We start from the raw sequence: 27057 nt of genomic DNA, 5'->3' as shown, positions 1-27057 counted from the left end.
AGGCTTACTCTATAATTAAAAGCTTTACCACATTCTTTACATTTGTATGGCTTTTCTCCAGTATGGATTCTCTGATGTTCATTAAGGTGAGATTTTGAATTAAAAGCTTTGCCACATTCTTTACATTTGTATGGCTTTTCTACAGTACAAAGTCTCTGGTGTCGAGTAAGAAGTGATTTTTTATTAAAAGCTTTGCCACATTCTTAACATCTGTATGACTTTTCTCCAGTATGGATTCTCTGGTGTTGAGTAAGGCATGATTTTTGATTAAATGCCTTGCCACATTCTTTACATTTGTATGGCATTTCTCCAGTATGAATTCTCTGGTGTTGAGTAAGTTGTGATTTTCGATTAAAAGCTTTGCCACATTCTATACATTTGTATGGCATTTCTCCAGTATGAAGTTTCTGGTGTCGAGTACAATGTGATTTGCAATTGAAAGCTTTGCCACATTCTTTACATTTGTATGGCTTTTCTCCAGTATGAATTCTCTGGTGTTTAGTAAGGTTTGATGTTTGATTAAAAGCTTTGCCACATTCTCTACACTTATATGGCTTTTCTCCAGTATGAATTCTCTGGTGTCGAGTAAGGCTTTCTCTATAATTAAAAGCTTTGCCACATTCTTTACATTTGTATGGCTTTTCTCCAGTATGAATTCTCTGGTGTTTAGTAAGGCATGAATTTTCATTGAAAGCTTTGCCACATTCTTTACATTTGTATGGCTTTTCTACAGTACAACGTCTCTGGTGTCGAGTAAGAAGTGATTTTTTATTAAAAGCTTTGCCACATTCTTTATATTTGTATGGCTTTTCTCCAGTATGAATTCTCTGGTGTTGAGTAAGGAATGAATTTTCATTGAAAGCTTTGCCACATTCTTTACATTTGTATGGCTTTTCTACAGTACAAAGTCTCTGGTGTTGAGTAAGAAGTGACAATTTATTAAAAGCTTTGCCACATTCCTTACATCTGTATGACTTTTCTCCAGTATGGATTCTCTGGTGTTGAGTAAGGCATGATTTTTTATTAAATGCCTTGCCACATTCTTTACATTTGTATGGCATTTCTCCAGTATGAATTCTCTGGTGTTGAGTAAGTTGTGATTTTCGATTAAAAGCTTTGCCACATTCTATACATTTGTATGGCATTTCTCCAGTATGAAGTTTCTGGTGTCGAGTCCAGGGTGATTTGCAATTGAAAGCTTTGCCACATTCTTTACATTTGTATGGCTTTTCTCCAGTATGGATTCTCTGGTGTTCAGTAAGGTGAAATTTTGAATTAAAAGCTTTGCCACATTCTTTACATTTGTATGGCTTTTCTCCAGTATGAATTCTCTGGTGTTTAGTAAGGTTTGATGTTTGATTGAAAGCTTTGCCACATTCTCTACATTTATAAGGCTTTTCTCCAGTATGAATTCTCTGGTGATGATTAATTTGTGATTTGTGATTAAAAGCCTTGCCACATTCTTTACATTTGTATGGCTTTTCTCCAGTATGGATTCTCTGGTGTTCACTAAGGTGATATTTTGAATTAAAAGCCTTACCACATTCTTTACATTTGTATGGCTTTTCTCCAGTATGAATTCTCTGGTGGTGAGTAAAGCTTTGTCTATAATTAAAAGCTTTGCCACATTCTATGCATTTGTAAGGCTTTTCACCAGTATGAATTCTCTGGTGTTGAGTAAGGCAAGATTTTCGATTAAAAGCCTTGCCACATTCTTTACATTTGTATGGCATTTCTCCAGTATGAATTCTCTGGTGTTCAGTAAGTTGTGATTTTCGATTAAAAGCTTTGCCACATTCTGTACATTTGTATGGCTTTTCTCCAGTATAAATTTTCTGGTGTTCAGTAAGGGGTGATTTTTTATTAAAAGCTTTGTCAGTTTCTTTACATTTCCAGATGTTCTCTCCAGTATGATTACTGTAGGGTTTAAAAAGGTTTGAGCAACACTTAATGACATTTTCACATTTCTTCAATTTGTAGGGCATATCTCCATTGTAAACCCTATGGTTTTTAGTAACGGATGGAATTTGAGTAAAATATTTTTCACATTCTTTACTTATGGAAGATTTATCACTGCTCTGATAAACAATTGAGGAAGCTTTAAATGCTTTTACATATTTTTTAAACTTGTAGGGCTTCCCACCAAAATTCATTCTCTGGAGTTCAGGAATTCTTGTAGTTGTATGAAAAATGCTTTCACATACCTTATATCTGTAATTTGTCTCTTGATTATGAAAGCTTGGATAAATAAATTTTGGGCATGGATTAAAACCTTTTTCACTTTTATCACTGTAAAGCTCTGTTAAATGATCACATGAGTGTTTTCTAGGATTTAAAAAAGAAGGAAATTTTAATGACTTTCACAGAATTTACATTGTTTTACACCAAATCTAATATACTGCTAATTACTTGGGGTTGAGATTGTCTTCAGGTCCTGAACAGAAATATTTGTGGATATTTACAAAATGGTGCATTTCAAATTATTCCACTTACTAACTAAAGTATAAAATTGACTACATAGAAAATTTTGTATGTTTTAGAGGAAGGGTATAATTACAAAATGCTGTGCAAATATATTTAAAATCACACGAGTCCTCAAATATGACTGCCATATGTGCTGTTGTCTCTTTCCAGCTTAGCCAATGCCCCATACCCCTACAGTTCCAACTTGCCTCAAACACACTATTGTTTGGTTTTAATTTGTGGGGAATCCTGCAGGCACTGGGACACAAATATGGTGCTTATGTGCCAGAGCATTTTTCATTAAGCCAAAGACCAAACTTCATCTGAGCTGGGCTGCTCAATTTTCCAGCAAAAATATATATCATTGAGGGTGTTGTTAAAATTCTTTCTATGTAACTAGCTCACTGAAATCCGTTAGAAAATACTTTGGATTTGTTGAAAACATATTCCTTGAGATGCACAGATGAGTAGTGCTATAGCCTCAGATTTTGTTCACTGGGGACATGTATTGAATCCAGGAAGTCTCTGGATTTCCCACTTGGAAAGTTTTTCTCATTCCACCCACAACCACAGAATGCATAGATATTTTGAGTATTCACTTGGAGTTAGGTCAAAATCCCTGTTGATATGAAAGATGAAGCAGTGCATGTCAGATGGATCTGCTGAAAGATATCTATGAGCTGTGCATGAATTTTTTTTTTTTTTTTTTAAAGCATGGAATCCATTAGGAGAAAAAGTCTGGTATCTGGGAACTCGCGGTTAAAATCCAGCTAGTTTGAGACTATCCATTACATGTTATATACTACCTAGTTTTGTCTAAATTCAGCATGACACTGGAGATAGTATCATCCATTGGAGCCACATAGCCGCAGCACCCCAGAGATGGGTGTGATTTGCCAGAATGCAAATCTACATGTCTAAAGAAAGAATCTTACTGTTGAAATTTTATTCCTACCATTGATGTACACTCCCTTAAATAAAGAATGGAACAATTATCTAGTCATCTTTTTTTAGATCCTATGTGGTCTAGAGAATCTATAAGATGCTTTACCTATTTTACCATAAGTTATGGGGCCCTGTCTTATATTCCTTTATTATTTATTTCAGATATTCATTTTTTTTTTCAGGTGACTCATCACTTTCCAAGAAGGAAATGACTCAGGTGGAATGCTTGAGGTCCCATGACATGGAGTGATTATGCTAACTTAAATAAATAAATAAATAAATAAATAAATAAATAAATAAATAGATAGATAGGTAACTACACAAAGACTGCTTCAAGTTGAATTATAATCATAAATATTTACAAGCACCCTTGACTCAAACCATCAAGTTTCAAGGAGAAGGGTCTACAAAAAAATGGTATTCTGAAACAGTAGACAGAATCATGGATCGACAAAGACATTATAGATGTTTGTTCCCTAAGGAGAAGAAATTTCATGGTAAGACATGCCCCATTCAAAGGTGGTCTTACCTCACCAATGTGGCTGTTTTAATTTTCTTAAAGGTTTTACAATCACAAGCTTTAGTCCTTCATTGATCTTCATTAGCCCCACACCTTCCCTACTGCTTATGCACCAGGCATATTTTCTACCCCTCAGCATGAGCCCAGAAGAGTGTCAGAAGACTTACATTGTTCTCATAAGACCCTCATGTCTGCTTTTGAGGTGTGATGCATTCCTGCAAGCCATTTGGGCTTTGGGTTTTCTGGGAGACTGTGCTAGAAGTTCCTGAGTCTTTCCTTTGTTTCAATTGCTGTACATGATAGATGAGCTGTATGCTTATTTGATGTGTTTTAGAAGGACCTCACTGCTTCTCTTCACTTTTATTAATTATTAATGCATTTAAAAAGCAATGCCTAACAAACTTTTACCTTAAACATATTTAATTACTCAATAGTTCTTTTCAACAGAAAGTCCTAGTGAGGCTTATTGCAGCATTTCCATTTCTCCTTAATCTGAATATTTTTCTTGTCTCTAAGTAAAAATACTATACATGTGTTTAAATGATGAGACAATTTGTCTATTTTGTGTAGAAAATCACCTTGTTAGAACATTGCAATTTTGTATTAGTGATCTATAGACTTTTATCTAATGTGCAATCACATAGAGATCTTTAAAAGTTAAAACATAACGAATTAATAAGCATTTTATTACTATTTAGATTTTTTTCACTAAAATGCCCATTTCTAATCTAGCTTTATTTCTAAAGCTTACTAAACTGGTTGAGTCTTTATTTTCCTGAAGGTATTTTAAAGACACAGCTTTATAATGGCCTGTAAACATTGAATACATATGTAGTTTGATACATGTTTTTGCATTTGAAAATACTGTGCATTGTAGTGGTTTTATAAAAAATACTGAGTAGTATATATTTTAAAATTACAATAGTGTACTTAAAATTTTTAACCGAACAAAAAGTGGCTGTCACAAGTTGAGGAGTCAGTCTTCTGAGATGTTTGTAATAATGTAACCTGATAAATTTGTAATTTTGTGTATAAATAATTTTCATTATTTTTTCTCTTTATTAAAAATAACAGAAACCCTCTCTGATTTTTAAAAAAAGTATGAGCTGAAGTACTGAAAAGATGAGAAACCACAATTGAAACACCACGAAGAGGAAAACATGAGACTGACAACCTCAAACCATAATCTTAAAAATGCGCCAAGCACATACATGATGAGCTCTCTGGGTTCTGGCTGCTCAACTTTCCCTCTCCCTTCTTCAGGTAATCATACCTTTTTATTTCTGTGAGGAACGACCCTCCCCTAACCTCAGGAAACACTATGAGGGACACTCCTGCACCGGAAGCAGCTATTTACAGTTTTTACCATCAACATATTCCTTACCTATGCCCACAGTGATTAGTGCAGAGGGGAGCACATGACCCACTCTGACTCTGATTATCAAGCCCAGAAGTTCTTGGTTGAGCTAAACAGGAACCCAGAAGGACACAAACCTGAAGTCACTATGGACCATCATAAAAGGGAACATCTGTGAGTGAAGTCATCAAAAGAGTAAGTGAAGAGTAAGACTGAGTACAGATGAATTTGAACTCCAGAATCCAGCCATGCCTCAAATCAAAATTTTGCATAGCTTTTAAAAAGTGTAATAGAATCTATTTTAAATCTTTTTTTTTAAATTAATATCAGCTTAGAGGTAGGTCCTTTATAACCAAGATGACCCTGAGTAGTATACTTCAAAAGAATGAATGTGAACCATAGTGGGACTGCGAATGTAAAATCTGAGTCTATTGTTCTGGTAGGCAACACAGAAGAACTCCCATCTGTGCCCCAGATGAGCTGAGACCCTTTACTCATTGAGTCTATGTGCCAAACACAGAGTCAGTCAGAGGCACAAGGGCACTAAAAAAGATCACAATGGTGATGCTGGGAATGTCTCCAGGATGAGAGGATTTGACACAATTGAACTGAAGTATGAGATGACACAGGTAAACTCTAGTTTATCTGCTACCAACACCAAATGAAGACAGGAGAAGACATAAAATGGAGACCAGCTGGTGAACATAGTTTGGATTTGCAAAGCATCAGCACAGTCTGCAGTGAGGGAGCAGGATGCATTGTAGAGCTTCCATGTCTGCAGACCAAGCACAGATTTCCAGGAAGCTCCGTTAGTCAGATTTTCCTGGGTTGCTACCACCATCCCATCAAATTTCCTCTAACCCCTGTCTGATATGATTGACAGGTATTCAGAATTTTAGAGTGGCAGAGAGATGGACCTGTTTTCCTTTTTATCAATCAAATATGGTTTTATAACAATGTGTTTGTGTGTGTTTGTGAGTTTGTTTGTGTGTGTGTAAGGATCCCTGGTACAGGACCTTGCACATGTTAAGTACTCTACCATTGAGTTGTGTCCCCAGTCCTATAACAATATATTAAGAAAGAATTACCTTATAAAATACAAGCAGAATTCTAGTTTTAAATACATATATGCATATGTAAAAGAACAAAGATCTTTTTAGGAAGAATTGGAGGCCAGGCTAAGTGCATCAAAGAACATCCTATGTAAAGAATCTAAAATCAATTCTTAAAAGTTAACAATCCACAAAGGAAAAAAATGGAAAGGAAAATAAAAGAAAAAAAAATAAAAACTTTCTGAACTTTCCTCTCTTTTAATTTCTATTTCTTGTTTAAAATTAAGTATTAACTGTCTTGGTATCCATACCTGCTCTTTATAAAGTTTTGCAAAAAATATTTTATTTCTTGTTCTTCTGAAAATTCTTGGTTTGGATTAGAAGTCATACCTGAAATAAATTAAAATAGCAAGTTATTCCACTTATGACACTATGGTGAATAGACTCTGAAAATATATAAAACCTTATCAAGGTGGGGGAGGGGAATAGCCACAGAACAGAATAATTTAAAGCCATTATTACTCAAGAAATATATATAGAGAGAATTTACTACAATATGCTGTCAAAAGCTGTGAGAACTTTGAAAATCATCTTAAGAATTTGTAGCACCACAGATGAGGACAACATTCAAACTGACTGATATCACAATCACAGCCCTTCACTTCAATATATTTGAATGCCACCTGTGACTCAAATGTTGCAGGAAATAAATTTCTCATTTAGGTTTTTTTTTTTTTTTTTTTTTTTTTTTTTATCTTTTTGGGGAGTATTTTTTAGGATTAAACACAGTGATATTCTATCATTAAACTACATCCATAGACCTTTCTATGTTTATACATTTTTTGAGACAGTTTATTACAACAATGCTAAAATTTATTTCAACCTGGCATTCCACTGCCTTAGATTCCCAATTATATGGAATTACATTTATATATCATTGCACATGACCTGTTTTTTTTTACATTGTAACTTCTAAATATTTTCCAAAATGACTATGATGATCTAGTTTAAAAGATTTTAAATAGAAAAATCCCAATGAAAATAATAGCTCACACAATAAAGGGTATAATCTACTTAAGCAAACAAAAAGTTGAGAGTTGGAAAATTGATGTTGTTAATTATCTAAGCAATGCCCAATAACCACTTCAAAGATATTTATTAAACTAAATAAAAATGTAGAAAATTGAAAATAAATTCAGAAAAATAGCAACAGAAAAAGTATAAATTATATACTAGAAATATTCTTTAAAAAATGTCTCAGGCTGGGGATACACTGTGGATGACAGATTGCTTGCCTCACATGCAAAAGGCTGGGCTTGATCCCCAGCACCCCACCCCACCCCCCACACACACAGTCTCATGAATTAAAAATTTGAGGAAGAAAATATATCAAATGCTAGAATTAATTAAAAGACACAGGTAGTGCTGGACACAGTCATGCATGACTTTAACCCCAGCATCTCAGGATGCCGAGACAGGAGGATCAGGAGTTCAAAGACAGACTCAGCAATGGTGAGGCACTAAGCACCTCAGTGAGAACCTGTCTCTAAGTGAAATACACAACACTGATGATGTTGTAACTCAATGGTTGAGTGGCTCTGAGTTCAGTTCCCAATAAATAAATAAAAAAGTTAATAAGTTTATAATCAAACTTGTAAAACTCTTCAAGAAAATAATTGATATCAAAAGATATAAAAAGAGAAATTTTATTTACAAACATATTCTTTTATGATTAACAGTTGATTTCTTTGCAGAAGACTTCCAAAAAGGAATTGGGATATATAGGTATGTATGTTGAAAGAAAAAGAAAATATGAACCTAGAATACTTTATCTACCAATACCATTTTTTTGAACTTTATGAAAAATACATCTTTAAAGATATGAAAATATTCAAAAATTGCTTTACTTCTTGACCTGCTGCAAGAGAAATAATCAGTGGAATATTTCCAATAAAATATTCTGCACAACAGAAATCATATAAAATTTGAAAGATCTTGTGGAAAAGAAAAATATATACAAATATATATTTTATTATACTTTCATTGTTGTATGTAAAACATTTCATTCTACAATAGAATGTGGAAAACTAAAGCATAAAAATTATCATAAATCTTTGCTAATTAGTATAAATTAGAAAAGCAGGAGTGACATCAATAACAAATCATGGCAACACATGTAAAGACACTGATTGTTTTAGGAAACCAAAATTAATTCAGATTAAAATGTAGTGCAAACTAAGTACTTTATTTTTTTCATTAATTTTCCTTTAGTTATACATGACAGTAGAATGTATCTTCATATATCATACATTCATAAATTATAACAATCTATTCTTTTGGTGGTAAATTATGTGGAGTTACACTGGTTGTATATTCATTTAAGAATATATGAATGTTATTTCCAATTTATTCTACTGTTTTTAAGCACTTAAATAATTACAAAGTAATGACAAAATAAACATCAAGGATAAAAAATAGAAAAAAAAATATCACCATAAAAATGTATGAACTACATATTAAGGCATATTTTAATAGTACAAAAAATTATAAGAAATCATCAAAACGTGAAAACTATAGAAGTTTTTCCTCATCAGTAATTTAAGTATCAATAAACAATTTTGAAAAAAAAAAAAAAAAACTAATCAAACACAATATGACCAACAAGATTAAACTTAAAAATATGTTAACTATGTCAGATTTAAATCTACAAAAATTCTCTTTAGATATAAGGTCACAAAAAGATTAAAAACAAAAGGATAAAACAAATATTACATTCAAAATTGTTGATAATATTTATATAAATAAGAGACAAAGTAGAATATTATATAAAAATAAATATGCCAAATCCTTAGATTACAATCATAGGGAATATATTTGTAACTCAAATAATGTTTTTCATATACAGAAAGAAAAGACAAATTCAACATCATAGAAAGCAACATGTAATAATAGGAGACATCAATCCCCAATTAATGCAAAGAATAAAAAATAGAATTGCATTATTCCCCAAGGAATGAAAAAAAAAAAAAAAAAAAAAAAAAACCTTCAAAAAACATTAAAAACCATTTTGGTTTACAGAGGCAATATTCTCTGTAGTCTCTGGAATATTATTCCAAAGAAATCAAGTTAAATGCACAAAACAAATGTTAACAGATATTACAATATTGAAGTTGCATTCTAACAAAACATAATTTAAGACGGAAATCAAAAGCAAAAGTGATATTTAAAATTTATGAATATGAATTTAAAGCCAAATTCAGCAATTAAGCAAGGCCCTAAGCAACTTATCTAGACATTGTAACAAAATGATATATAAAAACAGCTGCCAGCCAGGCGTGATAACACACACTTTTAATTCAAGAAGCTTGGGAGTCTGAGACAGCAGGATTGTGAGCTCAAATCCAGCCTCATCAAAACAAGGTGGTAAGCAACTGAAGGAGACCATGTTTCTAAATAAAATACAAATTGGGGCTTGGGATGTAGCTCAGTGGGCAAGTTCCCCTAAGGTCAATCCCTAGTACCCTACCCCAAAAAGGGGTGTAGATGTGGCTCAGAGGGTAAACACCTCTGTTACAGAAAAAAAGCCTAAAGCACCCAAAGTAATCTATGAAGTCCATGTAATTCCAATCAAAAAAATCAATATTATTTTTGCATGTACGAAATAAGTTATTTGAACAATTCTATGGAATCAAGCCAATCAAATTACATTTCCATGACTACATGTAGGCGATTTGGAATTAAATATGAAAAGTTTTAAAACTTTACAAAGATAAGAAATTGTATAATATTTGCAATGATCAACTTTTAAGATAGTATATTAAGTGAAATAGTAATACCAATAAAAATAACAAATACCAGGTAATTCTATTTATGAGAGATATCTATTGTAGCCAAATATAGACACCAAAAAGAATGGCATCAGGGATGAAAAGGTGAGACAAAGGATCACTTGTTTGGAGGAAAAATAAACTTACTTTTTATGTGATACATACATTTTAGAAAAAAAAAAAAATCTTACAAAACAATTTATATGAATACTACTGAGCAGTAAATTCAAAATATATAAGACAGTAAGTTCAGGAAAGTTATACAGTCTACAGTTTTTATCAAAATTAAAAATTTGACAAATACATAAAAGATAAACAGAATTGGAAACATCTTTGTGGTACCTTTAAAATACTAAAGTCTTACTCCTAGACAAAAGAACAGATTCATATATAGAGAGATAATGAATATGCCATTAATTCTAGCAACTTGGAAGAAAGGCTGAGGCATGGAAATAGAATTTCAGCTTCAGCAACTTAGCAAGAGTCTATTGTAAACTAAAAGTCAAAAGGGGATGATGATGTAGCTCAGTATTATAAGAGTTCATTCCACAGTGTGTGTGTGTGTGTGTGTGTGTGTGTATAAATATATAAACTTAAATACATTATATGATTAAGCAAAGAACTGAGTATAAACAATCAATGTACTATATAAAATCATATATAAAAGGGGTTAATATTTATATATATAAGATAAATCATAGAAAACTTGATTGAAAATTGGAACATGGTTCACGTGCAGTTTAACTTCAACTAATGTTTTCCTAAAGTGACAAATCATGATAATTTCTATTCAAATATAACATATAGGTATAGAAATAAAAACAATATCACGGATGTGAGAAAACCTAATGAACAACACTGAAGCTCTCTATAGAGTGAAACTGCAAAAAAAAAAAAAAAAACAAGAATTAGAAAAATGTAACCCACAAAATTCTGGATAATTATATTACAATAGAAATATTTCTTTTTACTTTTTTTGTAGTGATAGGTGGACAGAATGCATTTATTATATCTGTTTATTTTTATGAAGTGCTAAGGATTAAACACAGTACCGCACACATGTGAGGAAAGCCCTCTGCCACTAAACTACAGCCTCATCCCTGAAAATTCTTCTTTAAACCACATTGATCAGCTATACTTACATAACCATTAGGAGCAGGTATTATGAAATACTGCTATTTATTACATGGCAGAAAAAAAATTCACAGAATATCTAGTATAAGCATTCATATAAAGATCTGATTGGAAAATTTTGAATGAATAAATATTTAAATTATATTAAAGAAACTCTACTATAATACTAATATATTACAATGGTTTTACCTAGATATATTTGGAAATGAGCAAGTTTTCTAGGGATCCCCCAAATTCCAATAAATATCAGGTCGTAAATATCCTCACAGGCATTGTGAAATACTCTGTAGGGATTCTGATTGTGGAAATATACAGTGAAGCATTCCTCTGGAGAGAAAACTCCCAGGGTAATAAGCACTCTGTTTCCCACCCTTAGAATGCCCTGCAATTTCCCCAGGAACTAGTAAAATAAGCTGCTATGGCAATTCCCTGCTTGAAAATGCTCTGCACTAGAGTGTTATCAGCCTCAAATATAATCTCTGGCACACAGCTCCTGGGAATAAAAGAACTCTCTTTATAGATAAGCACAATGTTTCACTGAGCCTAAAACTGTCCACATAACATTAAGTTTATACAATGGACTTTCTTGAGAGCTACACAAAACTCCTAACATTGCACATTACAATTTAGTATATAACTGAGGAATAAGGTGCATAATGCTGATAAGTTGCTAACCTGCCTAGTAATAAAATGAACAATATGTAGTAGTGATGCCAATGAACTAAATTAACCTATTGATATGAGGCAGCTTGGCCTTCTTGCCATTATGCCACCTTTCCTGCCTCTTGACTCTGTCTTTTTTTTTTTTTTTAAACAAATGCTTTGTTTATTTGAGTATAGGGAGAAGGGAGATCACTGGAGAACAAGAAGGAACTTAAATAATTGATATGCATGATAAACATAGAGCATGGAATGCTCTTTAATTATTGCAACAGAAATAAACCTACGCTTGAAAAAATTAATTTTTGTATCAGATTTTAGCTTATCAATTAACATTTTTAAATGTGAATTCCTCTTTGACATTTGAACCTCTTATCTGTATTCTTTGCTTCATTGATTTCTACCCACTTTGATATATGTCTGCTGTCAATTTTCTCTTCAAATCCCAAGGTTATTTCTTTGGGGGAAAGAAAGGTGACCAAGGATAAATTACAGACAGCAAGATGTTTTTGATGGAAAATGGAATATGTGACATTTTGTTATTTTCTTGATAAATACATAAGTCTTTTTAATATTTTCCTCCATAGGAAAAAATAAAGAGAAAACACCCTATAAGATTCTACACAATCATTTTCCAAACCATTTTTTCCAGATAAAAACACTAAAATACTTTGAAACCACTTTTATTCTCTACATTGTGAGAACTAATTAGAAATGATAAATTAAACATAAAGAAAAATATTTAACACTTTTTTTTCTACATAAACAAATGCCCAATCTTTGTCCTAAAAAACAAGAAACTAAAACTTTTTCATGCAAAATAGAAGCTGGCATAAGATACTCTATACAGTTAAAAAATTAAATATTGGTTTTGAATTAGATGTTCTGAATAAAATTTAGGCTCACCAATAAAGAGTAGGTGTCTACAGATCTCTAACATCACATCTCCATATAAAGTCTGCTGAGAAGGGTCCAGGCATTTCCATTCCTCTTCTGAAAAATCAATGACCACATCCCTTAATGTCAATGGTTCCTGAAGTAAAAATGAATAAATACACATCACATAAACCATATGATTCATGACATAGTATTTAACTTCAGAAAAATTTTAATGAGAGTTAAAAGAGGTGGTTTTCACATATGGTAGTGATGTCAACCATTCAATAAGATACTTTTTTTTTATGGTGCTGTGGATTGAACACAGGGCCTTGTGCATGAAAGGTAAGCACTCTACCAACTGAGCTATAACCCCAGCGCCAATAATTTGTTATAAGCAGTAAAATTGGTTGACAAATTTGGTATAATGAAACCCAGAGAACAGCACATGAGGAGCAAAACACTGAAGCAAAAAAGTGAAAAAAAATCCAACATAATTCCAAAGGATAAATAATAGTTGCAATTAGTTATTGAATATTCAAAAGAAGCACAACCAAACAAAGCAATGATACTTGAGACATACATAGAAAAATTATAAGTATACTTATACAACAGTGGTCACCTTAGCATGTTGAAGATATAAGAGATCACTAAAGACACACCAAAACTTTCAATTGTCCACATATTTATTTGAATGGTTATCTCCAAAGTTGTCTATCTTCTCATTATTTAAACATACCATAAATCTATATGATATTTAAAAAAAAATACTTTTACTTCTGCAGACCACAATATCACAACTCACTTCTAAAACAATAGAATAAAATTTTTAACTATCAAACTATTACAAAACACTTAGGTACTTGGGTCAACTTGAACTACATGGAACAAAGTTATAACAAAAAATAAAAATAAAAAAGCAAATTAAGTGAACAGACTGTTAATCTCTCAGTTCATAAGGAAACTGACACATCAGGTTTAACATTCCCAGATTTGTAAAACCACTGTCACGGTGAAACTGTATCCTCACCTGGCTCATTTCAAAGTAGAAAGTGAGAGAATATTAAGCAGTTAAGAAAAAAAAAAAAAATTCTGAAAGGTTCTGGCACCCTAAATGCCTCCCTGACCACATGGAAATACACCTTTTTCCAGGTTCTCACTTATCACTAGTGAACCAACACATACATGAAGTTAGTTTAACATTCTGTGTGATGTCTTTCTTCTAAAACAGCATTATTAATTTTTTAATTACAGATTTATCCCAGGAGCTCTCTACCCCTGAAATGCATTTCAAGAAGTTTTTTTTTTTTTTTAATTGTGATAAATGGGCTTACAAAGTTGCTTAGGGTCTCTATATTACTGAAATTAGACTCAAATTTACTTTCTTCCTATCTCATTTTTCCACATCACTGTGATTACAGGTGTGTGCCATGACTCCTGACTCTGCAACCACTTTTGATACCAAATGTGCAAACAACAACCAATATTTCAACAATTAGTAGTCTAATAATTCAATTCTGATAACATCTAGTACATATCCCACAAGGTTAGTGTTATGCCTATAAAATTTTCCTAAATGAAGTGCCAGTTTCAAGTCCCAGAATAGAATAATATTTATATTTATGATTAATTTCCTATAAATTAGGGGTCTCTGTGGTGAGCCGCTTCTGCCGTTTCTGCAGACTATGGTCGCCATTACGAGATGGCGCTGGCTCCGCTGTGGTATGTGACAAACAACTCCTTATCTGAGAGAGTTGGCACATGATTTTTCACCACCCTGTGAGAAAGTTCCACGCGGCAGCTTTGCATTGGGGCTTGGGATGCTTTATTAAGGCTGGGAGGGCATCCGGGAAGGAGAGAAGAAGAAAGAATAAGAAATATCAAGGGACCTGAATAAACTGCTGAGAGAAGATTCCTGAGTTGCGTCTTCCTTGCGGGCAAGGGGTCGCGACAGGTCTCCACATCTATACACACACAAGTTACTTATTCTGATAAAAAAGAACACACTTATGTATACCAGCTTCTTATTATTTATATAAATAGGGAAGTTGACAATTGAAACCTTGCATAGAATATAAAAAATGTCAGATGAAAATGGCATACCTTATAGGCCATTTTAGGAAATAATCGGTTGAAGATATTACCTCCAATTTTTCTGCTATGCTACAGAAGAGCTCCCTTCCCAATATGATTTAGAAGATCCTCACTATTTTAAATATGCTGGTTCAGAAACTCAATCAGAATATTCCCATTGTTTGCCATAAAAAAAAAAAAAAATAAAAATAACTGAACACTTTTATATTCAGGGGTAAGAACAAAATATTTGTTTTAAAAAAAGTGAATCTTAAGTCTCTCCTTTAGGTGAAACCCTTAGAACATTAAGCCATCTCATGTTCAGCCCAAAACAACATACACGCAATTTTCTTAAAACTCCTAAGTATTTGTTGGCTTCAGGGTAAAGGATACTTCATCTGGAATTTTGATTTATTATTAAGGGGGCATTCTACAACTAAGATATATTATAGGCCTTTTAATTTTTTTTCTTTTTTTCTTTTTTTTTAAGACAGTGTCTCATTAAGTTGCTACACTAAGCTTCAGGTTTGATCTTTCTTTTTCAACCTCCAGGTTGTTGTGATTACTGGCATGGCCTAATATGCCCAGAATTTTATGAATTTTCTAACCTCCTTTGGTCCATTTTCCTTTCACCTTATTTATTTGCTATTTCTTCATAAAAAAAAAAAAAAAAAAACCTTGACAGCCTAAGATTTTGGATGCATCCATATCTTATGTTTGATGAATTTGAAGTATTGCAATGTAGATTTACAAAAACAAAACCTGCTTATTGCCTATCTGAATTTTTCTAACATGACATTCTAGAAATAACTCCACAGCAAGGAAAATTATAGCCATAGACACAACTAAGATCTTACTTAACCTTCAATGATGTTCTTTTACAGGCTCAAAAAATTACCTTGGTTTGAATACAATTTTATTTGAAATTTAACTCTATCCTTTCTCTTTGGAAACTTTTTTTAAACCTTTCAAATATTAGTGATAAATTACATTTTATATGTAATAAAAATATTAGAATAAGTGAGAGATGCTCAATCCATATAGAATTTACTTAAATATTTAGTTACCACCCCAAACATGAGGCAGTACATTATGTCTTCCAATTAGTATATAGTGAGTTTTTCCTTGAAGACATCTGCACAAACACAGTAGGATTATTTTTTTTTTTTTCCTAAATCCTTGCTACAGTTTATTCTCCTTTCAAATTCTGGCACATTATAAAAAATCTTCCCTAGATGAGTAAGAAAATGGAAGTAAAAAAATCATATTTGCCTTTCTTTTCAGTTACAAAATCAATGGATCTGAGCAGCAATGTATTTCTGTGGAGCTGAACCTAACATTTGGGGAAAATAATATTAATATTCCAATATTTGATGTTTACATGAATCCTATAAAAGATATTTCTGTAATCTCTAGAGTATCTAGAGTATTCATCTAGTCCAACAAGATGCTCCATTCCCTGACCACAAGGTACTCTGTAGGAAGACAGGATTACACCCAGGTTGGTATTCTCTAGGTAATTCAACATGGGAGCTGTGGGCACCTTGGTTTAGCTTCATGTAATTTTTACACCATGGCCACTCAAAGACATGGCAGATACTTAAGAGACATCATACTCTAAAGTTTCTTAAGGGGACCCCAAACTTGCTATCTATGCTTATAAAAGAAAAATAAACAAAAGATTCAAAGATTTTTTTAAATTTTTAATACTAAAGATTAAACTCAGCAGTGTCTACACACTGAGTAACATCCCCCTCCCCTTTTTATTTTTTATTCTCAATATATTGATCCTCTTGCTTCAGCCTACTAAAATGCTGAGACTATGAACATGCATCTTCACACACAGCATTAGGTATAAATACTTTTTTAAAGAGTTTCATGTTATAACCCTATGTTCCTCTCATGTAAAAGTACAACCATATACATGCACATATGCACTCACTCACTTTTAAAAATTCCATCCAAAACCAAGGAAAAGATTAATTAAAACTATGTGATATTTGAAATGTTTCAGGGAACCATACTTCATAATATAGTGAATTCGCTTAGAAAAGATGACATTTAGGAAAATCATGCTTACCACACATTTGGAAAATGCACTCAAAAAAGTGAGTGCCACCTGATAAGGAAAGAGAAACTGAAAATTCCTTGGACCACAGCTCATCCCAAATATGCATTATTTACATGAGTCAAAATTCTCATGTTCTGATCCTGTCTATAACATCCACTCTGAAGGGGTGTAGGCAAGAAAACACAGAGTTACTTTCAGGCCAGGAAGAGGTCACCAATCTGGAGCAGGACAAAATTTAGAATCCTCACTGTCAACCCCATTCTTAGGGCCAGAGGTGGCAGTATATTGAGCTTTATCAAATTTAGAGTAGGGTTAAAAGATTACAAAGGTGACCTCAGGAAAACCTAGGTTCTCAAAATTAGTTCGGACTACTTTTACTCAACCCCTTTCTTCTGCTCCATAATGTCAAGCCCTGCAGACTTATCATTTTTAAAAATACTCAAGGGCCTGCAGTGGTGGCTCTGGTAGACTGCTTGCCTAGCATGCATGAGGCAATGCGTTCGATCCTCGGCACCACATAAAAACAAACTAATGTATCCACCTACAACTAAAGATACATAAATAAATAAATATTAAAAAAATGAAAATACTCTAAACCCTGAGAGTCAGAGGGAAAAGGCCTGTAACAGAGCCACCCAGGCATCACAAAACCTGGAGATGGATCAAGAGATTTGCCTGAGACAGAGATGAATTTTCTCCCAGATTTTGAAGCCTACCCTCTATTCTTTGGTTGTTGCTCTGATTTAATAATTATTACCCCAATCAGTTCTGATTGAATAATTTTTACCTGCATAGAGAAAATACCAACATCAGACTCCTCTGAGTGCCAGGTGAAACAATTTCAACTAAAGCTTTAGGACACCAAAATAATGAAATATTAATTATATTCCTTCTCAGACAGAGCCTTTTATGTACTAGAAGACCTGGCCATAGAACGGGACATACATATTTAATGTTGAATATAATGTCATATCAATTATCAGTGACAATAATTCCAATAACAGATTGACAAGTGAAAATAATATAGTGAGAATTACTTTACATATTTGGGTTTCAAAACCTTCGTACTCTGTCTAAATGAGGCTTGTTTGTTTGTTTGGTTGGTTCCAGGGATAGACCCAGTGATGCATCACTGAGGATCATCTCCAGTTGTTTTCTTTCTTTCTTTTTTTTTTTTTTTTTTTTTTTGCCAAAATCTCACTAAGTCTTTGAGGCTGACCCTAAGCTTGTGATTAACTTTCTTTAGTTTTCTGAATCACCAGCATTACAGGTATGCAACAACACACTCAGCTCTTGTTCAGGAATTTTGATGCATCTAGATTTTAGAAAAAGTAGATAATCTTCTATAGCATCATACATAGTTGAAAAAATAAAATGATAAATATGTATAACTGAGCTTTTAGATGTCACAAGTAAAACAAATAAATAATTATAATAATTTATAAATAAATGTCTATAAATTCTTATAATTTATAAGTTACAATAATTTGTACTATACAATAATTTAAGATATAAAATAATTTAAAATTTTTATTACATAAAATTATAATTACTAGGAAAATATTTTTATTTTAAACCAATATATCCATAATTTTATTATTTTAATATAGAAACAATGAAAATTCTTAGCTAACTACATGTATTTTTCATTAAACTTTCAAATCTCACACTTCTTTCTACTTCTAATACTTCTCAAGTTACACCCGCCATATTCCAAGAACTCATTAGCCACATATGGCAAATGGCTGCCACATCAAAAGTATATACTGAGTGCTGAGTTTCCCTACACTGCAAAAAAATTGAATGACTGAAACCCTCCTTTCTTATCAGAGTTGAGAAAACATGTTTTCCTTAACAATATTTCTCCTTTAAATCAAATAAGAAATAATATTTTTAGACTCAGGAGGCTGCTATGAGAGATGCCTAAAGCCGGCCATTCTTTCAAAATGATAACTGTTATAATAACTTTTCATATATTAAAGAGCAAACAACTGATGATGCAAATCCAGGGGGAAGTGTCCTCATATATCTTCATGTCTGGATATACTTTTTAGTTGTGAACAAAAAGATTATTATTATTTTTTAAATTTTTTAATTGGGCCTTCATCCTAGTGATCCAGCTATGGTTGTCTGGCTTATCTTTTTTTGTAGAGTATGCTGTGAGTTAAAGTACTAATAACATTTTCATGTCTATATGCATTTTGGCATTACTCAAAATTATTTTATAGATCTTTTAACATTAAATCAAGAAAAATAAATTCAGTGCTTCTTCCATGCATAAATCTATACAGTTAATTTGAAATTATTATGTTTTGAATTCTGGCTTCCTGTTTCTATTAAATGTATTTTAAGCTATCAAGTATTATAAACTACAAGAAAACTTACTAATTCATGATTCAAATGAACAGTTTTTGAGTAAGCCAAAATTATATTGACTTATCTGAGCTATTCTGATTTTAGCAGAAATTTTACATGTGTATGCTCTGCTATTTGACATGGTTACCCTGTTCCTGGAAGAGAGATGACTGTCCATTTTGGTCTTTTCATTCTCATCCACATGGTCTCTTCTCCTTTATAAGCCTAATATGAGCTTCTTCTTCTTCTTAAGATGATGAAGTTTACAAAGATAAAAACTGGAAGAATTCAACACACTTTAAGTCTAAGCAGAATACCAGTACGTTTCTATATTTACTCTCTTCTACTGGATGTAATATAATAGACATACTTTTTATTCACATATTGGCAAAGATATACTACCTCTTGATAAGGAGAGCTATAACAGAGAATTGCCAATTTACTGGGATACAGGGAAGTATATGGAACTGGAGATATTTTTGCATTTTATACTCTTTTTTTCTTTTCTTTTAGAGAATATTTGCATGTCTATTGTAAATTAAAACAATTTTACAATACTACAGGTAGTAAGAGTCTATTCAGGTTTTGAACTCAGAAACACAACTGTCTGTCTCAAAAACTCAAAGATTTTTCTGGATTATATAGTCATGCTACATTTCTACGGCTCTTAATATAGTTCAATTGATAATGCTTGCCTTGAATGCAAAAGACCCTGGGATAAATTCCCAGCACCAAAAAAATAAAAAAAATAAATAAAAATAAATAAATAAATAAATAAAACTTTTCTAGGATTCTGTGAACTAAAGAATTACACCTCTGCTATAGAAGCACATTTTTTAGCTTCATATCTCCAACTACTTTTTACTATTCAAATACTTTCAAGAACACTCAAGTATTTTTTTAAATAGGGTATAATTTGGGTAAATCAATTTGGACTATGTTTTGAAAATTAAGCTAAATGATTCATTTTTATTTCTCACCATGACATAATAGTAAAAATGTGCATAACATACAGTATATCTTCAACTTAGTTTATTTATTTTATTTTTTTGGTATTCGTAGTCTATTATAATTTTGAACCTAGTCTAAACCTAGACATTCTTTTTATGAAATAGTCTCTTGATATGAAAGCAAAAGAACAAGATAGATCTACTGAAAAAATACTTCCTCACCAAACACTTTGAGTAAATACCTGAAAATTTAAGAAAATCATCCTTTTAATTTTTTCAACATGGCAAATCTGTTTACTATAAACCCCCACATGAAAGGGTGAAGTGGACAAATCCACACAGCACACAAGGAAAACACAGAGACTTAATGCATTTTCAACTGGAAACCAGTGGTTTCCAATTCTGACTTAAGTGTACCGGCACTTGAAGGGCTCTTTAATTTTAAAAAGAAAAAAAAAAAAAAATGCATTAAAATAATGTAATCCATAACCCTGGAATTCATATCCCTGGAGACAAACCCACCCATCAGTGTTCTTGAAAGATTGGAAAAAAAATTACCTTGTATAGTAAAACTAAAAAACAAGACTTTAAATTAACATCTTTTAAAAAATGAGTTGCAAAGACACATAAGATATATGCTCATGAATTTAGCTACACAATTTTTCAGTTTTTTGTTTTGTTTTGTTTTTAGCTATGAAAACTACTTGTGATAATCAACTAACAAATAGAAAAAAATCATATTTTAAATAAAAATTCTGGAGATTCTTGTTGATATGTTATTGGTATTACAGCCTTATGTTTGAAGTGAGTAAGCAGATTATGGCAGGAACACATGGCATAAAATTGCACCAGGTGTCAACAATTTGGTCCAAATACATACTCTACAAAGAACTAAACAATTCCCAATAGGCGTAATCCTTCTAATGTTTTCACTAAATAAAACAACCTTAGGAATAGACCTCTAATACATGGACCATTATGAGGCAGTTATTTAAACCACAGAGCCTGTATTGTATTATTGATGTCCTTTGCATACACTGATGTTTGATAGTCATTTTTGCCCATTCAACTCAGTTAAAAATTACTGGTAATACACCAGGCACAGGACACAGTTATAAGTGTCTTGATCATGAAACACATCATTTTATCAAAGAATTTAATAGTAGACAATTATTAAAGAAAATTTCTTAAGCCATGGGTTGTGTTGCATGCCAATAATCCTACAATGAAGGTGTCTGGTACTGCTGGATTGCAAGTTCAATGACAGGCTTGGTAACATAGCAAGGTGTCATTTATGGATGCACTTCAAATTGTTCATATAAACATTCAAGAACATTTGAGTTACCTCTTATATTGGACCATTAGGACTAGTGGGGGCATCAATAATTTTAAATAAGTAATTATTCCACTCAACATATTCTTTCCTAGTATTTCAATGACACTATATTTTATTTTTACTGGTTGCTATGAAAAATCATAATTTCCATCTTATCATTTCAACTTAATTAGAGTGAATATTACATCCGTTAACTAAATACAAATTAAAAACCTTACCACAGACTGTTTATTTTCGTGAACCCTTTGTGCAATTACTATAAATATTTATGTTCACATTATACATCCCAAAATACACCATATAATTTTTGTACAAAATAATCATAGATTATTATAAAACAAAGAGAAACAAGTATCAATCATAAGACTGATAATGTATGCTATCCATGGAGATACACACCTATAATTCCAGTGACTTCAGAGGATGAGGCAGGAAGATCACAAGGACAAATATTACCTCTGTTACTTATCAAGGCTCTAAGTCATTCAGCAAAACACTGTCTCTAATAAAAATATTAAAAAGTTGTGGGAGCTCAAGATGCAGCTCAGTGCTTAAGTGTACCTAGGTTCAATCAATGGTACCAAAATAAAGATTTCTAATATATTATAAAACTTAGGCTCTGTGGTAAAACTAACAGGATATATTATTCTTTGTACTGATTGTTGTATGTTCTACAAGATACTTTGCTCTCAGCTTTCTAAAGTTTTTAGGAAAGTGAATTCAAGAATTCCAAAGTCACTAAACACTACACAATATGGAGTATAGAGATCCTTTAATACCCCTGGTGAAAACCTAAAACATGTCAGAGATGAAAAACAGTTCTATGTGACCATTGTGAAGTTAAGTCTTCACTCTCAAAATTTTATCTACACAATGACAACACACTTTAGATAACATTCAGCCAGATATTCACCACATAATACACATTACTCAGGAGCCCAAGTGCATATGCTTTGTTGACTTTTCCATTTTCTCTAAAGTTTCCTATTTTTACACACTTCATTTATGAGGACCATGAAAATATCCACTTTTTAAGTTCTGTCATTACTCATTTGAGGAAAGAACAAAATTAACATAGCAAGAGATAAAAAGATCTTATTTTCACCATATTAAAAACACTGGTGAGCATCTCACAAACCTACAATTCAGAAACAAACAAAAAATAACAAGACCACTAAAGAGACACAAATACATCCACTCAGAGAAAGAAGTGAAAGAAACATGAAGCAGTAAATTTCCTGTTCTCAATTAAGTAGATGACAGAAGCAATAAAGAATTCTTCCAATCTTTAAAAATAAAAACAAATATTTTAAGAAAGTTTGTCAGAATCAGCCCTACACTTGAACATTGCAAAATATAAAATGTATTCAAAAGTATTTTATAACAAAATATTTTATAAACAATAAGTAGTGAGAAGTTATATAAAACATAGAATACTTCCTAAAGTCACATCTACAGTAAGCAGAAGTTAAGAAATTAAAGGAAAAAAAATTAAATACTGAAAAATTTGAAGAATTTGCTTTACCAAACTGTTTCTCTTTCTGAAAATATGATAGGCAGCTTTCAATTATAATTTGCAAATATATGCACAACCTGAACAACAACTATTTATATTTGATACCTACCACTTTAGCATCATTCAGTTTGGTCACATCATCAATTAAACTTGCAAAATATCCCTAGATTCTCATTGCTACCAAAGGAAATAATCACAAATATAACAGTTTAAAATAATAGAAACTCATTCTTTTATAGACATGGATGTTTTTATTATCAAAACAAAAGATTAATATCAAAGTATTAGCAAAGCAACACTATTTCCACAAACTCTGGAAGAGAATCATTTTAGCTTCTAATGGCTATTGGTCTCTTTTCTGTGGTTACATGTTTCCCTTCTTTTTGTAGTGATGCAGCCATCAAAAGAGTAAAGAGAGACAAACTCTCTGTATCTATATCTATTTATCTATCTATCTACATAAACATTTGTAAACACAGAAAAGATACCAGTAGCCATTAGAAGCTAAAATGATTTTAGATAGATAGATATACATATGGGTAGATATACATAATAGAGTGTGAGAGAGAGCACATGGTGCTGTCACAGTAAGTTATGACATTCAAACATCATAGAATCTGAGAACTGTAGAAATATAGAATATAAATGCTCCATTGAGCTTATTTTATTTTTGCAGAGAATAATTGAAAGAATCACACAGAAGGATATTTTATGCACAGTGGATGAAAAAAGAAAGGGAACACAGAGCCAGGAGAAATGTAGCAAAGACAGGTTAATTATGCACAAAAGTGAGTGTAATGGGTGAAAAATGTGACATTATACACTGTCTCCAGATGCAGATCAGAGGACAGCGCCATGTTCAGAGTGCCAGTCTTATTTGTTTTTTCTTGGAACTCTGGAAACTCTCTCAATCCCATGGGGCATTGGATTATTCCAACTAATACTCTATTCATACTTTCTGCCTGTCCTAGTCATCCTCTTACAATAAGGATGCATGATACTTATTTGAAAACTGGTAAAGGAGAAACTACATAAGTGAGCTCTTTTACTTAATTTTTAAAAACTTTCCCTGTATATTTCCATGGATTTATGTACTTAAAGGGCATTTTTCAATATTTTAGAATGAGGAACACTCAGTGATCAAAGCTAAAATATAAATTGGGAGAAAATACTTGCAAAGTACATATGTAGCAAAAAGATGATGTGACAGAATGAAAGTGGTGTTATATTTATGAAAAAAAAGACATACCAAAACAGTATGTTACAGAAAAAAAAAAAAAAAATTCTAAATCCACTTAATGAAAGAAGAAATATTCAACCATCACATAAATTTACAAAAAAAAAAAAAAAAAAAAAAAAAAAAGAGTATAAATCACTACAACTGAGACAAGTTAACACTAAAGCAAATTCACTATTGCATACCAATCAGGAAGGAAAACATGAAAATAAGGTAAAAAAAAAAAAGATTGAAATTACAAACATGCCAATTTATTAGAATTGACAAATCCTTTTCTTTGCCATGCAAAAATTTAGAGCCTTGTGGAAAAAACTGATTTGGTACTGCCTAAATAGGTATACATTAATGAGTCATCAGTTCTATTCTTTGGCAACAAAATATTCTGAATGCTTAAACAGGTAATTGCCACTGCAGTTTTCATCATGAAAATAGACTGCATCTGCCATGACCTTCTACATTCCAGATTCCCTAAGTCAAGGCCCTGGTTACCAAGATTTCCATAAGCCTATGCCCAGTACCACAACAATGTCAGAGTAAAGCATAAGGAATGTGGCATAGTTGAGAATCAAGAATCTGAACCTAGATCACAATGGAAGAAAATGCAAACTAGAGAGAGTAGAAGAAAAAGTGGTGAGGGAGTAAAAGAATGGATTTGAGGAGGAAGAAGAAACTGTAAACTGTGTATTAGATGAGAAAAACATTCATCCCAAGTGGGAGAAAACAAGAAATATTGTGGCAGCATAATATTTACCCCAGCGGCCTCATATTTAGAAATTCCTAAAAACTAGAACTTAAAGGTGTAATGGTGCAATCAAACAAGTATGCAACACATCTGTCTTCCTGCCCCTACCAGAGATGTCACATACTTTTTCTTTTAAGAGTACTAATTTCTTCATCTCCAGGCACTGCTCACCCAAATTAAATCTGTTGTTGCTCCACTTCTGGACCTGTTCCATTTAAGCTCCTTCAGATTGTCTCCAGTAACTCGTACCTATTTTTTTTTTCTTTTTCTTTAACCAATCCCACCAAATCCTTATACTCTTGTAATATCTCATACCAGAACTCTTAATGCTCCATCCCTGACATTTTGAGCTACCCTGCTTTTTTCTGACTCCTGAATCACCCTCCAATTAGTTCCACCAACAAAGTTTTAAGCATATTTGGTGTAAGATTTTGTTTCCTACACAATGCACTACATATTTTGCTCATCTTTTATATAATTAAATAAATAAATGGTACCACTCCTGTATATTTATTTATTTTAAAGAATAACACATTAAAAAAACAAGTTGGGGGAGAGAAGATGGCCGCAAATAGAGTGCATCACACCCTGTGTACCGCGCCACTGCGCAGGTGAATAACGAGTTAGAACGACAAAAAACTATCTTGTTAGGAACTTACAGCAAAATGGGGGTGCACCGAAACCTAGAAGAAGGATTTCCAGCACGGAGGTCCGGTAATTGAGTCTCAAACACGAGCCAACTGTGCGACTGGCGATCCGGGCTGACTCATCCGCAGGGCCCGCCCCACAGCTACAGACGGAGGGGCACCACCGAGAAGCGATCAGCAAGAAGGAAGAAACATTGCTGCAGATTCTGTGGAATCCTGCAGGCTGAGCACCCACTGAGCCCCGGGCTGAGTTCGGGATTTCAGATGGGGAAGGAAGCGGTACAGTTCTATCCCCCACAACGGAAACTCCACCAAGGAAACCAGCGGCCACCATCTTGGAGAGCTGAAGTAACCACCGCCACTCTCCGACAGATTGCAACAATAAAACAGGTGTGTGTTACTCAGCTCAGCTCACATAAAGCGGGTAATTCGCATAAAATCTTTCCTAGGCTTTCCGGGGGTGGGATTATCAGAGAAAGCCTGCATAAAGACGCAGGGAAAACTAGAGACACCTGACCTTCAACTCCCCCTCCCATTAGCAGCGAAAACGAAACCTGTCTAGCCAGCGCTGGGGGAGGGGCAAGCGGAAAAAATCAAAACAATAGAGTGCTGGGGTTCCCAATAGACACCCTCCACACCCAACAAATGGCAAGCCCAGAGTACAGTTTGAACTGCCGAGATGCATCACTCGGGGGAAATCTGGTCTAGCAGGAGAAACCAGAGGACTAGAGGCCAGACCCTCGCGACTGGGCGGCTGGAGACCACATGCCCGCCGGCAACAGTCCACCAGCTGCCCGCGCAACTGGGTGGCTAAAGATCGCCCGCCGGCGATAGCCGGCCCGCTGCCCGCGGGACTGGGCGGCTGGAGACCGCCTGCCCGCTGGTGACCTATTGCCCGCCGGCTGCCCGCGCGACTGGGCTGCTGGAGACCACCCAACCGCCAGCGAAAGCCCACCCGCTCACGCAACTGGGCGGCTGGAGACCCCCGCCAGCGACCGACCATTCCACTGGGCGGCTAGAGATCGCCCGCCCGCCGGCGACAGCCCACCGGCTCGCACGACTGGGCGGCTGGAGACCGCCCGCCCGCCGGCGACCGACCATGCGACTGGGCGGCTAGAGATCGCCCGCCCTCCAGCGACAGCCCACCCGCTGCCCCTGCGACAGGGCGGCTGGAGAACGCACGCCTGCCGGCGACCGATCGCTTGCCGGCTGCCGGCGTGACTGGGCAGCTGGAGACCACCCACCCGGCAGGGAGCGGGAGCTGAAACCAACCAGAGACAGTCCAGTCCCACCCCC

General features: G+C 33.7%; 1 protein-coding gene across 1 annotated transcript in view; it reads right to left on the bottom strand.

Annotated features, from left to right (window-relative positions):
- Positions 1-456: 456 nt before the first annotated feature.
- LOC139701819 (zinc finger protein 420-like) overlaps positions 457-27057 on the bottom strand; it is a 50902-nt gene continuing 24301 nt past the window's right edge. Inside the window, 4 exon segments of the mRNA XM_071601810.1 lie at positions 457-492; positions 495-1901; positions 11837-11841; positions 12865-12991. Coding sequence (XP_071457911.1) covers positions 457-492; positions 495-1901; positions 11837-11841; positions 12865-12991 — 1575 coding nt within the window.

The sequence above is a fragment of the Marmota flaviventris genome, chromosome 14, assembly GCF_047511675.1.
Source record: "Marmota flaviventris isolate mMarFla1 chromosome 14, mMarFla1.hap1, whole genome shotgun sequence".
NCBI classification, from domain to species: Eukaryota; Metazoa; Chordata; class Mammalia; order Rodentia; family Sciuridae; genus Marmota; species Marmota flaviventris.
The sequence above is the reverse complement of the archived record's forward strand: the minus strand, read 5'-3'. Positions and strand labels throughout refer to the sequence as shown.